The 13,034-nt window shown below is 34.3% G+C and overlaps 1 protein-coding gene across 1 annotated transcript in view; it reads right to left on the reverse strand.

Moving 5' to 3' along the window:
• Nucleotides 1–533: 533 nt before the first annotated feature.
• The window catches only part of LOC119631854 (zinc finger and SCAN domain-containing protein 31), a 13,359-nt gene continuing 858 nt past the window's right edge, over nucleotides 534–13,034 (reverse strand). The window contains exons 2-3 of the mRNA XM_038024386.1: nucleotides 12,773–12,959; nucleotides 534–2,458 (exon numbers count right to left, since the gene is read on the reverse strand). Of these exons, the coding sequence (XP_037880314.1) occupies nucleotides 804–2,458; nucleotides 12,773–12,959 (1,842 nt within the window). The 3' untranslated portion in view covers nucleotides 534–803. The remainder of the gene's footprint in view (nucleotides 2,459–12,772; nucleotides 12,960–13,034) is intronic.

Consider the following 13,034-nt stretch of genomic DNA (forward strand, 5'->3'; position numbering starts at 1 on the left):
GAGAGAGCGAGAGAGAGAGAGAGAGAGAGAGAGAGAGAGAGAGAGAGAGAGAGAGAAAATGATTGAGAAGAAGAAGAAGAAGAGAGAGAGAGAGAGAGAGAGAGAGTGACATGTAAAAAGAATGAGTATGAGCGAGTGTGTGTGTATGTGTTTATGAATACTTATGTGCTTGTGACTAGAAACGGGAAACTACACATTAGCTTATATTTACTACTTTAAAAGAGATCCTAAGAGATTGCTTTGTGTTGTTTGTTGTGTAATTTTAAGATTGCTTTCACTAAAGTGTAACATTCTAGAAGATTTTCTTTTTTTTTTCTAAATTTTCATCTTTCTTTTTCCTCATTTTTGGTTTCTTTTGTTTTGGTTTTTTTTTTTTTTTTATTTCCTTTTTTTTTTAGTATGTAATGGACGTATTATGATGTTGTTGTTGATTATTGAAATTAAATTACAAATTATTACTAGATAAATAAAACTAAAGAGAAAATCTTTTATTTATTGCTATTTTTTCTTTTGATAGAAATATGTTTAATGAAATTATGTTGTTACGAGTAATGAAATGAAAAACTCTTTATGTACACACATATTGTCAATTGTTTTTTTGCATGAAAAAACTCAAAATCGTAATCTTTTTCGCATTGATTATTCTTATTTTTGTTTTTATTTTCTTTTGTGTGTGTTCTCGTCTTTTTCCACTTGTTAATATATTGTTGTTATTATTGTTATGCTGCTTTATTATTATACTGCTAATATTACATCAATTATTGTTACTTACTTACAAAAAGAGTAGCGTGTTGAAAATACTCTCAACCCGCAAAGGTAGCCTCTACCTTGACAATAGCTGCTGCCGGTACTGGTTGTGGTATATGCGAGATTTTCAATACGTTTTGTGCTTGCGTTGCATAGTTGGGAGGGTTATAATCTTCTGTAGGTGTAGGTGAAGTCATGCCGCCGCTATCACTGGTACTGGTATCGAATTGCATATCCGCCTCATCTTTTAGACAAGCCGACTCCAAATGTTTGTTGAGGTACGATTTTAAAGCGAAGGTTTTGTGACAGCGTTTACACTCGAAATTCTTATCAACGGAATGAGTTTGCATATGGGCACGCAAATTCGAACGATCAGCAAATGCTTTGCCGCAATGAGCGCAACCGTAAGGTTTCTCACCTGTATGAGAACGTAAATGACCTTGCAATAACCATGGACGAGAGAAAAGTTTGCCACATACTCCGCAGCTATGCGATAGTTTATGTGTCAATACATGCATGGCTAAGGCGGGCATTGATACGTACGCCTTACCACAAGTATGACACTTTTTAGCTGACTGCGAGTCGAGTGAGCGATGAGTCTGTTTGTGACGTGATAGATTACTAGAAGTCGCATATTGTTTACCGCATTCACTACATGTATATTTGGCCTTTTGCTGTTCTTGTTGCATGGCGACAGCCGGATCAGTAATATTCTTGCGCTTCGAACGGCCGTCGCTAACAAAGAAAGCTTCATAGGTATAGGCCACGGTCTTGGTGCCAGTGGCAACGGTTTTGGGAAATTGATTAGTTGTGTTGTTATTCTCATTTTGTACCATGCTAGTTGGTGAGCTCGGATGTCTTTCCGAATCCGAATTGCTTTGCAAGCTGTGCTGCGAGCAATTTGATTTTGGACGTTGTTCGTTGGCAACGCTAGCTGCAGCCGCCAAGTCCGCTATAGATGGACTATTGTGTTGTGTTAACGGTTGCTGTTGTTGTACTATTATAGAGGTTTTTTGTAATTGATGGTGTGGTTGTGGTTGTGGTTGTTGTTGCTGCAATTGGATGGCATGCGTTATGTGATGCAAGTTATGTAAAGGCTGATGATGCGAGGCGCTAGAGTTTGTGGCGGTGATATGGTGCTGGTGTGTCTGATGTAATTGATGTGGTTGCGTGGGCGGATGAAAAGCGGTAGAAGCACTCAAATCCAGTATGGCATGTGCTGCATGCAAATCTTCTTCTGCAGGCACACGCAACCTTACTCGCTCAATGCTGGGTCTGTCGTCCAAAGAATATGGCCGGTAGATATCTTTCTTCTTCGGGGGCAGTGATAAAGCCGCCCCCGTGCTGCTGTAGCATTTACGCGTCTCTGTGCTACTGCCATTACTGCCATTCGAATCGACATCATCCCCTAAGCTATGTTCGGATTTAATGCGTATTATGGGCGGACTAAGACGTTCATTTGTAAAGCTACTACGACTTGAATGAGGCGACGAAGAAGGCGATTGCGTACTACTGTTGCTGCTATTGTTATTGATGTTGTGGTTAACGCTGTGATTGTTTAAAGGAGAGGAAGGTGTTGCGGTATTGTGATAACTAGTAAAGTGTGTTGGATGCTGTTGCATGCTGGATGTACTGGTTATCACGGTTACTTCGTTCTCCAAGCGGGGCAGGTACGCAGTGTAATGTAAAGATGAAACGTCGTGACCATAACCTATAAAAAAGTGAATTGAAAAACGAGACAATTTTTGATATGAATTTCAGAACGACACAGTATCATATAAATATGAATTTTCATCGCTTGCTAAGCGAAAAAAATATTCATTTCTTATGTTTTAGTAGTTTCTTATGCATCAACATTCTTCCTCTTCGTTTTCCTTTTCGAATTTCCTAATAGACTTCACGAAAACTAGTAAACTAAAACCACATCCGTCTATATTCTTACACACTTACACAACTATGCATATACGCCTATATGAACAGATGAAAGGAATCGCTAATGGTATTAGTGGATTTTCTACATGTCAGCAGGCAACGAAACTATTTAAGCTAAAAGCCTAAACGTATAAAACCCAACGCTAAACGTGTGTTAAGGTTATACATTAAAGGCGAAATCATATTGAAAAGAGAAAAACTGAAGCATATAAATTCCAACAAGTAGGAAACATGTTGAATTAGCAGCAAAAGCAGGCAAAAAAAGCAAAAACCATTCACAAATATTTTATGTTATTTCCCCTTTCTTGGCATTCTTCTCTTGCCCCCCAGCCGTTTATTGCTTTAATTACAAGTATGAGTTAAATAGTTGGTTCGGTTGAACTATATGGCAATGGATGCATTGCCATGAGAGACTCTCTGTACAGACTAGCTATGAGTAAAGATAAACTCTTTCCTATATTCACATTACAACGTAGATATTTTGTTGCTAAAGGGCTGTAAAACAGCCTGAAAAATATCAGGAAAAATAAAAAAAATAAAACTGTCGCATTGCAGTAGTAGCTATTGCAGTCTCGAGAAGCAACATCCCAACATATCACAAAAGACGACAACGTTACACATTCATTGTCTGTCTGTATTCTCTCCGTTGCTCAGACTTTCGATCCCTCGGCACATTATGCTTTAAATACAGCAACATGCAACATGAACAACTCAACAGCCCATGTTTTTTATTCATTTTCCTTCGTTTTTTTTTTTTTTTTATTTTATTATTATTTTTCTTTTTTCTTATTTTTTTTTTTTATTTTATTTTTTTCTTACTTTTTTTTTTCTGCTTTTTTCTGTTGTTGTGTACGTTTCCATTTTGGTCGAGTTGTGCGGTATATGATGTTGTGCGTTGCGACAACGGATGCAAAAGTCATATTGAGTTCTGGTTATAAAAGTATTTACGTATGTATATGTTGTTGTAGTTGGCAGCTAAGAGCGAGAAAGGAGCTCAGAAAGATACATTATACCGCACATAAAAATGTTGCCGTTTCTCTTGTTGTACATATGTATATATATATATTTATACATGTATAGATGTATACTTATACATATGTATATACATATACATATAAATATATTAAAAAAAAAAAATATATATATATATATATATATAGATGTATGTCTGTGGGTGTGCGCCTGTTTAAAATGCGTTGTTAGTGAAAAGCTAAATGGAAAAAAATTTTAAGCATTAATTTAAATCAACTGCTCATAAAGAATTTTGTAGAAGTTAAGCAGCGGGTGTAAGAGGCACAAACAAGCCTATACAAAAAAAAAAAAAAAACCCTAAAAATGGTAATCGTCCTTCTCCCTAACTACCACTTTTGAGCATCATGTCTACATACGAGTGAATGAATTGAATGAATGTTGTAAAAATTGTATATATACGTATATACATATATACATATAATATAAGGATAATCATACGAGTACAAATATGCCATAATGTCTGGCTTAATACTTAAGTGTCTGTATACATACATGCCGTACACACATACATATGCAAAAAAGTTGCAGCGACAGCCTAAAGGCGGTGGCAATAGCTTCTCATATATAACATTGCCATACGATAAATGTGAACGCTTTGCATACTTTTCAAAATCGTATTGCTTAGCTTAGTTTCGTTTCGGTTATCGTTGTTGCTTTCTCTCTAAGCATTAATTAAGCACTTGCATCACGAAAAGGTTTGTTATGGAAATTTATGCCTCTGACATGTGTCACATTCTAGGTCATCTTACCCCGTACATCTCAACACTTTTTGCAAAATTAAATAGTTTGCAGTGCAATGCAAAAATTTCGTTAGAAAAATCTTTTCCTTTTTAATTTCATGTTGTATGAAAATATGTAGAATGCTTAATATGAAAACTTTTCTTATTCATCTATGCGTCTAAAAACTAAGCGCAACCTACATATGAAATATGGAAAATACCGTATACCGTATTTGTCACATTATCCTATTATAATATGCCTATTGTCAGTAGGCTAGCACGGAAGTAACGTATATTGATGAGCATTGTTTTCAAAATTGCTTTCAAGCTCCGTCTTTCATGGTCACGAAACTCGGGAAAGAAATATGATATAAATGTCGATTCGATCATCTCTCCAATGCTCCAAAATCATTCTTCTTCTTTAAATGACTTACACGTTCTCATCTGATAAAGTCTGCAATACTTTTTTACCTTTATCTTAAACACGTAAGCGTCACACATTACCTTAGACACATAATATTCCCTACAAGGCGATTAGAAGGCTTCCCTACTTTGCCTGTATTACATTTCAACGCTAGAACTGAATATTGATTAAACTTGAATCCTGGAATGAATAGTGGAAAAAAGAAAAAAAATTACGAAATTAATGAATTCACGTTTTGTTTAAGTTATGCCTAAATTTCTTCTCCGTTCTGACATTTAAGGTCAAAATTGTTTTAGACCAACTAAGACTGGATGCACGCTACTGTATTAAAGCAGAAAGATTAAGCTTCAGACTCACGATTTAGGTAAGAAACGTAAGCACGAAGACAGTTTTCGCAGATTCAAACTTCAAGTCCGATGAAGAGTTACTTTGATTATAGCTACAGCGAGTGCTCACCTGATAAGGGAGTAAAAAATTCTTGCCTTTAGATATAACTTTGTTTCAGGTACGCCAACGTATTTTACATACCACCTATTGAATATGTGCTTAAAGCGTTTTAAAGTATAGAAGACAAAGGATATAACACTCGACTTGAGCCGATACCTTAGCAACATAACCACCCGGTGAAAGTTTTTAAGGTTCTTAAGCATATTTAAACTCGTACGTAATTACGGTAACTTGAAAAATAAACACCGGGTTACTTACTACCTGAGTCTCTCGCCTAAGTGCGTTTTGGACAACATAGTCTTCTCTGAAACGGGCATCACCGCAATTGTACACTTTAAATTTTAGCTGCAACGGGCCCACCTACTTTTCCGCTATAGGATAGCGCATTTTAATTCTATATTGAAGCTCGGCAGGAAAAATTGAGAAGAAGTTAAGAAAGGAGGTCATCCATCTCCTGTTCCGAACAAATTCTAAGAAAGATTTATTCTATTTGATTATACAAATTGTCCATTGATCTTTTTTACTTTTACGCAAAAGATGTTGCTAAACTTCGAATATATTGTATGTTGCGACGTCCTTTCAAGACGATCCGCATAACATTTTAAATATTTTCTATTAAGCTCAAGCTGTAAACGAAAAGCTTTGTCTAACTTTGTCTTTAAAACTTTTAAATTTTAGTTATAAATTGTGTGTACTACGCAAAGCAAAAGCTTTAGGTCAAGAGACATCTTCTCTTCTTTCCCAGCGAAATAATATTGAAGAATATTGAAGCTGCAGCTATATGGAACAAAAAGGATTAAAATTGGCAGAAGATCGTGCGACCGTGCACATCTATTTTCACTAAAATCTATTTAAAAGATTTATTAAAATCTTTCAACTATTTAAAGATTATCCACGCCATGCCGGATATGGTCGGGGTAGTAAAAAAAAAAAAAGAAAAAAAGTCCGCAGACCTTGAGGTTTTTCTTTTTTCTTTATTAAAAATAAAGAACAAAATAGATGTACACATATATGCTTATATTCATATATATATATATATATATATATATATATATATATATATATTAATATAATGTGTATGGGTGTTTTCCTTATTACAACATATAGACATACGTTCATATGTGCGTATGTATATACATAGCTATTCACGTGCTGTAGCAACAGCTTTTGATGTTGTTTCAATCAACAAACACACGTCCATGTCAGGGTAAAAAAAGCGAAGTAAAGCAAACTCTACAACGAGAATAACAACAAAACCAACATAACAGTAATAATAATAATAAACGGAAAAGGGTGAAGAGAATCGTACAAATAGAAACGAACAGACTGACTAACGACTTAGACGAGCAACGAATTTAAAAGTAGTCAACCAAGCATACAAGCTTACCAGACGTTACAACACCCCGACTCTAACCATTCGTAACAATGGGTTAAAATGGGAAAAAAATATATATATATCATAGACCATCACCCACCACTGCCAGCCTAAACGAGTCGTTGATGGTGAACGCTTGAAAGAACGAACGAACAAACGAATAAACGTTATTGCGAAGCAACATGCTGAAAACGTACATTGTGCAAGACATGTGTACCGTATGGATATAGCCAACGTATGCGTTTATGTGAGCGTGCATGTGCGTTTATGTGCTTTTCTATTAACAGTTGATTTGTTTGCATCGATATTATTACGCTCAAATACTCAAATCTTCAACCTTTTATTTCATACATATTTATATATATATATATATATATATATGTATATATATATATTTAATGCGTTGAATACTTACGAACACACACGTTAAGTTTCTGCGATTTGCAAGCAAATCTGTTATATATATATATATATATATAAACACATATATGTGTGTGTTTGTGCGCATGTGTGCGTTTGTATTCCATCAAAGTTTCCAGCTGATTAAAATCGTAAGCAAATTTTCAATGATGAAGAGACATGTTTTTTCAATTTTCTTTTGAATGACAAAAGCCGAAGCAACAAGAAAGCAAAGAAATAAAAATAATAAAAAAAGCAAAACAAGCGAAATTGCTGAAATTTGTCAAAGTATTTAATGTGTACTTCATAAAATAAAACAAAAAAAAACAGCAACAATAGTAACAACGAAAACAGAATTCAATAAAAACGCAAAGTCGTCCTTCTTTCCTCGCTGATGTCTAGTCGAAGAATAACAACGTTATGGCCGTTGGGAGGTCACCAGCAAGCAATCGCAAATTTTCAAAAAGAAAGTAACGCGACGCGGCTGACTAATGATAAACTGGCCAAATAGCTACGGTAAGGAAAAGAAACTTGTGTACAAAAAAAGCATTTTCGCAAAAAAAAAACAAGTTGCTGTTGCAAACGGATACGGAAATGCGTGTTTTTTTTCGACACTGTTATAGAAAACGTGAAACATTTGCAAGTTCCAGATGAATATTAAAAGTGAAAAACAAGGGAAATAAAATTGGGAGGAGAGTGCAACCGTCAACAGCCGTCCTCCTCAGCAACTTTCACATAAATTGCTAACTATGCTATTACTGTTGGCCGCTGACACGCTGACTTCGTAAGTGACCGCCCAGCATAAGAGCACCGAACCGAATTTTCAAGTCAAAAGTGAATAGAATAGAAGGAAGCCATTTTCACTTTCCTTTCATATCTTTTACAAGAAAGAAAAAGAAAAACAAAATAATCATTGAAAATCCTAACGGTAAACAAATTTTGTAAATGTCGAACATGCATGAAACACGGGCAAGGCAAAGATTTTCAAACAACAAGCAATATTAGATATGAGACACGAGACACGAGACACGAGACACGAGAGATAGATGGATATATTCAATAAATCACCAAAAGCAAAAACAATAACAAAAACAGAAAACATTATACCATCACCGTAGTCGTCAGCTCTATCGTAAACACGAGTAACTGTAAAATCGGAAATGTGTTTTCTAAATCAGGAAAGTTGCAGCTAAGGCTTACTATAATTTCGATTTGATTTAAAAGGTTCTCTTCTCGTTTTGAGAGTTTTTTTTGTTTTTTTTTGGTTTTTTTTTTCCTTCTATTATTATCACTTATTATTATAGTGTTTATATAAAATAATTTTATTTTTTTTTTAAATTTAATATGAAAAGGTTGAGGAGTCTCGATTGCTATTTTGCTTCTTTAACTTTCACTTTTAAAAATTTACTGCTATGCTCGTCTTTTGAATTCCATTTATTTTGAAAATGTTTCCATTGCTTCCCCTTTTCATCAAATGTAACTTAGCTGCTTATGTGCTGTCTATGTATGCATTATTATTGTTTTGTTTTATTTTGTTTTTTTTTTTTTATTTTTTTATTTTTTTTTTTTGTTTCGTTAAGGAAAAGGTGTTTCCTTTAATTTGTTGCTGTTGTTGTTAGTTTTTTAATATCTTAAGGGCTAAAAGTTCTTGTTAATGACTTTTTGGTTTCTTTTGTTTTTGTTTTTCTTGTACTGTTGCCGCCCCTTTACTGGGCGAACAGCTTAATGTTTATATTGAAGGTAAGCTCTGTACACTTGTTGTTGGCTTTTCTTTTTTCTTTCATATTCATTAGTTTTTCCTCAAAGTTAACTTGAGGCTGTTATATGTAATTAACTTGTACGAGCGATATTATAAAAAACCCTTGAACACCGCTTCGTAGTCAGTCTGTGGGCGGTAGAAATTCTTTTTTATTTTATTTTATAAATTATTAACCAATACTGCGCGGAACAGTGATATGTTATCGTCCTACAGATATATAATTAAAAAATAAATAAATAAATAAATAAATGAAACTAAATTATGTCAACTTCAAAAATAATGCTATAAATAATCAATAAAGATGCATGAAAGTAAATGCTTTGTGTCTTTGTGCAACGATACAAGTCGTTAACATTCATAAGGGGCGTAAATTACGATAGAAAACTGAATGATTTCGCGAAATGCAATCCGAAAAGTACACATTTGCGATTCAAATTTATTACATTTTTTTTTTTTTTTTTTTTTTTTGATGTTCATCTCAAAGCTTTTGAGCTTGTAAATTTCATGCCAAATCATAATCGTATTTGAGGCTAAACTAAATGCATGATGTCTTTTAAAAACTAAAAGAAAAAAGGAAAGTCCAACATATTTAGGCGAAAGGCTGCTTCTTCCAGTCCAGTGTTTCATTCAATGACGGAAAATGTATAGAGTTCCTTTTAGCACGACGATGTCGTTGCGTGCAACGGCTAAAGTACAATAATTAGAACAAGTAAAAATACGACCGTGGGATACGGCTCAGCCTTGCATAGCCTACACTACCACTACGCTTAACGCTGTTAGTCATGTCGGTCGGGTACGGACCTCTGGACCAAACACAAAATGACATGACCAAAAATCAGGAGAAAACTCAGGCGGGCGGAGAGACAGTCGGATGGACAGACAGATCGATGAGTGAAGAGACAAAGAGCCTCAGATCGATTCAGGGAATAATTCTGAAATTATTTGCCCAACAAAAAGATGGGCCCATCGCATCAACGCAAACTGTATATACCCTTGTTCCACAAATGTGTGCTTTAAGGCGCAAAAACTCTTTCATATTGAGAAACTAATTTGAATTTCTCTGATGAAAATCGATTTCGGACCACAAATTAAAATATTCTTATCGCCTCCTATTAAAGTCACCTATTAATGTCACCTTTTAATTATTTGTTTTTTAATTGCATATGAACGGCAAAATGCATAAAAAATGCGTGTTCAGTAGAAGATTTAATATCGAAATTATTTCCAATGCATTCTTGAATTTTTGGCGATTCTCGGCTATTGTTAAATTTCGAACGTATTCACTAGCTTTACAACCGTCACCATGAAGATTTCAGTGAACGCATTTCATTGAACTCAAAAACTGTCATCTAATTGATTATAAATTTCGACGTAATAAAAAATGTTAAAATATCAATAAATTTTAATATCTGAAGGGTAAAGTTGTTGTAACCACAGCTGATATAGAAGAATAGACGAATAAGATGAATAAAATGTAAACCCAGTTGTCCCTTACGAAATGTACTAAAGATTATAGGAAACACAATTTGTCGACGCGTGATTTAAGTCCACATCAAATGTCTGCGAGTCAGTCAAAATCAAAACCGTAAAACTATTCGCAAACTTCTCAGCAAATTTCCTACGATTGAATTGCACAGGCCTTCTAAACCATCTATCTCTCTCTCTCTCTCTCTCTCTCTCCGTTGTTAAAACAATGGGCATTGATAATCTGGCTAATTCCGTCGAAGAGAAACGTAAACTATCAAACCTCATTCATCTTAGATGTTTAATATAATTGCATTTTATTTTTCCCAGTTTTGTTTTTTACAATTATTTTACGATAATTGCGTTTTCACCTCCTTACCTTTTAAATCTTATTTTTATTATTATATGTGTCATCTACTCATTTATTAGTCTTCTATTAATTATTAATTATTAATTATTCTAAAATTATTAAGCTTGATAATAAATCAGTAGTGAAAGAATGTCTTCATTTTGTATGGGTGCGGGAAAGGTGAGCAAGGTTTGCAGATAGAAAGAGTAAAGAATTATGGTAAAGATCACCGATCATACTATCGATCAAAAGTAGACTCATCAAAGGCGCCAGACCAATGATTAATTCTGCCGTATATAAACTTTTACGTTCACTTTTCTAAATTAAATACTTTTTTATAATTTAGATAAGTGCGAGTGTCAAATAAGATATCAATATATGCTTCAATTAAAAACGAAAGTATTTTCCTTTTCGATTTCGAGTAATTTTAACTGAGGTGCGAGAATACCCGTAACAGATTTATCAGAGACGGACGGAAGGTAAATTCAGCAAGCGCACATTTGAAAAGCTGGATAAATGGACGAAAAGGTTAAACGACGAGGGCAAAAGTACGGATACATGCATGAACAGAAGGTCAGTGGGCAAATGAACCAATCAGATAAACGAGATTTGTCGGGAAAAGTCGTCTTGAAATGTCGCTGTTAATATTCGCAACAATTAATATTATAGTAGAGTATAAGCGATTTCTTCGCGCTCTACTGAAGGCGAAGATAGTTCGCGATTTCCATTTTTCAAAGGGGAATACTCCAAGCGGACCATAGAAAATGTAATCAATCAATCAGCATGAAAATCAATTCACATGAAAAACTAAAAAAGACGAAAGAAAATTTGCGGATTTTACGACGTTACACGATGTCTTGGTTATCGAAAACAGAATAAGATAAAATGAACAATTGAAACCAAGCATAGATAGAAAACCGTATACGAAATAATCAATTTAATCAATCGCACTGTCAGCGGGATTGGAAAATTACTCTCGCACTTACGAGCGTCATGCCAGTAAATAAATTAAAATAATCATAACGTCTGGACAATAAAACATACACAAGATTGCCGGGATCGTCGATCCATGAAAATATTCCATACTTTCATTTTCTATGTACGTATTTCTATTCAATAATGCTCTGAGATATATTTAACGTATGAATTTCTTTGTACCTGCGGCTCTCGTCCGAATGGCAACTACTGTAGATTGGTTTTCTTTAAGGAAAATTTCCGCTTAATTATAAAATAGCGATAACATTGAAATTTGATTAACAAAGCTGTCGAATCTGCAAGACACCGCAGCCAACTACTTCGAGGCCTCCGTCATAGGGCAAGACTAGGACTTTAAATGTAGACAAGGATGTGTATATTTACCAAGTACCAAATATGGAGGGCGGTACGGTATTGGTAGGAGCTCGGCTGCTTAAATTTTCCATCGGAAAAAGGAAAGCGTACTTATTCTTCAATCCTTATAAGCGTCGAAAATGAATTTTGTTTTATGTTTCGTTTTGTTTTTTTTGTTTTTTTTTTTTTTTTTTGCTTTAATACATAGACTATGCCCCAAAACCATACACATGCACAAGTACACGTGTGCAATGCATTCATTTGGGATTATGAGGAGCTTTAATAACACAAAAAAAAGTTTTGATGTAGAAAATTTAAATAAAAAAAAAAAAAAAAGAAAACATTGAAAACGACTCCTTCCAACTCCAAAGAGTTATTATAATCAAAGTCAATGTCTAATCCGCACTTAGCTTCAATTTATTTTATTCTTTTTTCTAAAATTAAAATTAAGTAAAAGTATTGCCTACTTATTGTGCATAGCGTCATTTGGGTTTTTTTTCTGACATAGCCTAAATGAAAGTTGAGTCGATGATAATGCGCCACTAATGCGTTTACTCTGTAATGTTATTGTTATGTAGAAGGAATTCATTCTGTAGATGAATTGCTGCTCAATGAATATCTATTTCTAAATTTCTATTTATCTGAAGTCGATCTTTGGAGTATATCATCTCTTTGTTTCTCAGGTGTGTGACTAACAATTTTTGCTATATTTTGCTTCAATTATAAATTGAATTGTTGAAGCGTTTTTATGAAACTGATTCGATGATTTTTTAATTGCATGAGTTGTTAATCTTACCGTTATACAATGTAGTTGAACCTCGAGTTGCTGCTTCTGGGGAATGTGGTGGCGGACTGGGGGCTGTTGCGCCTGCCGTTGGCGACGATGGACCCCAGCAGGTAGCCGTAGGCTTATTACCGTTATTATGATCTGTTGTTGTTTTTAAATCGCTTGATTTTATTATCACCGTTGCGTTAGCAGTAGTCTGAACAATTGCCGCCTGATTTGTATTATTATTATTATTATTATTATTATTATTATTATTATTATTATTATTATT

This window comes from Glossina fuscipes, unplaced genomic scaffold, assembly GCF_014805625.2.
Source record: "Glossina fuscipes isolate IAEA_lab_2018 unplaced genomic scaffold, Yale_Gfus_2 1, whole genome shotgun sequence".
Classification (NCBI taxonomy): domain Eukaryota; kingdom Metazoa; phylum Arthropoda; class Insecta; order Diptera; family Glossinidae; genus Glossina; species Glossina fuscipes.